Source organism: Penaeus monodon, chromosome 28, assembly GCF_015228065.2.
Source record: "Penaeus monodon isolate SGIC_2016 chromosome 28, NSTDA_Pmon_1, whole genome shotgun sequence".
Lineage (NCBI taxonomy): Eukaryota > Metazoa > Arthropoda > Malacostraca > Decapoda > Penaeidae > Penaeus > Penaeus monodon.
In genome coordinates this window covers 27,680,699-27,681,567 of record NC_051413.1, presented here as the reverse complement: position 1 = coordinate 27,681,567, position 869 = coordinate 27,680,699, and the positions used below count along the sequence as shown (strand labels likewise).

Sequence of the window (869 nt, the reverse complement as noted above, 5' to 3'; positions counted from 1 at the left end):
TCAGGTGAAACACACTGCTAAGAGAATTGATTTTGTTGATAAGGATTAAAGAAAGACAGTGTTGGGCATTGGTTCCTAACCCCTGGGTTGTGACCCAAAGTTGAGCTGCCAAGCCAGATGGGTTGCTAAGAATGTGTTCTCAATATCTTCGCTAGTATACCTGCTTAATATATTATCAAAATATAATCCCTGTGTATAGAATACCTAAGTTATTAACATATAAGGCAAGCAAAGCTTAGCAACATAGACTATAGTATTTTAGAATTTGAATACTAAATAAAAGTCTGAACAGGATTTTGGGTTACAGCCAAAAAAAAAAGGTCAAGAACCACTGACGTAATTAATGGTATGCAGTTAAATTCATAACTTATATTCTTACCCTTTGTCTTTAGCCATGCCTTTTGCCTTCTGTACTCGTGAAAAGCAGCCTTGGTGTGAGTTTGCTGAAAACCCTGATAATGGTCCAACCACCCAGCTGTGTCAGGAGGTTAATATTTTTTGGAGTTCAAATATTTGCTTTTAATCTAAGATCCTAGATTTACATTGATCCTTGTATATACATTGATAAATTGAACAAGTGTATTTTTGAGTACAATAAGTGTGGATTTTGTTTAAAAAAAAAATGCATCTTTTCAGCTTGCCCGCAAGTTCAACATGGTGATTGTTTCACCCATTCTGGAGAGAGATGAAACCCATGGTGACACTCTTTGGAACACGGCTGTTGTTATCAGCAACACAGGCTATGTTCTTGGCAAGTCGCGTAAGAACCACATACCAAGGGTTGGTGATTTTAACGAATCTACCTACTACATGGAAGGAGATACAGGTCACACAGTATTCCAGGTATGCATGAAGAAGAGAGAAGGAGG

General features: G+C 37.5%; 1 protein-coding gene across 1 annotated transcript in view; it reads left to right on the top strand.

Moving 5' to 3' along the window:
* LOC119591457 (beta-ureidopropionase-like) overlaps positions 1 to 869 on the top strand; it is an 8,502-nt gene that overhangs the window by 4,456 nt on the left and 3,177 nt on the right. Inside the window, exons 5-6 of the mRNA XM_037940194.1 lie at positions 393 to 487; positions 637 to 843. Coding sequence (XP_037796122.1) covers positions 393 to 487; positions 637 to 843 — 302 coding nt within the window. The remainder of the gene's footprint in view (positions 1 to 392; positions 488 to 636; positions 844 to 869) is intronic.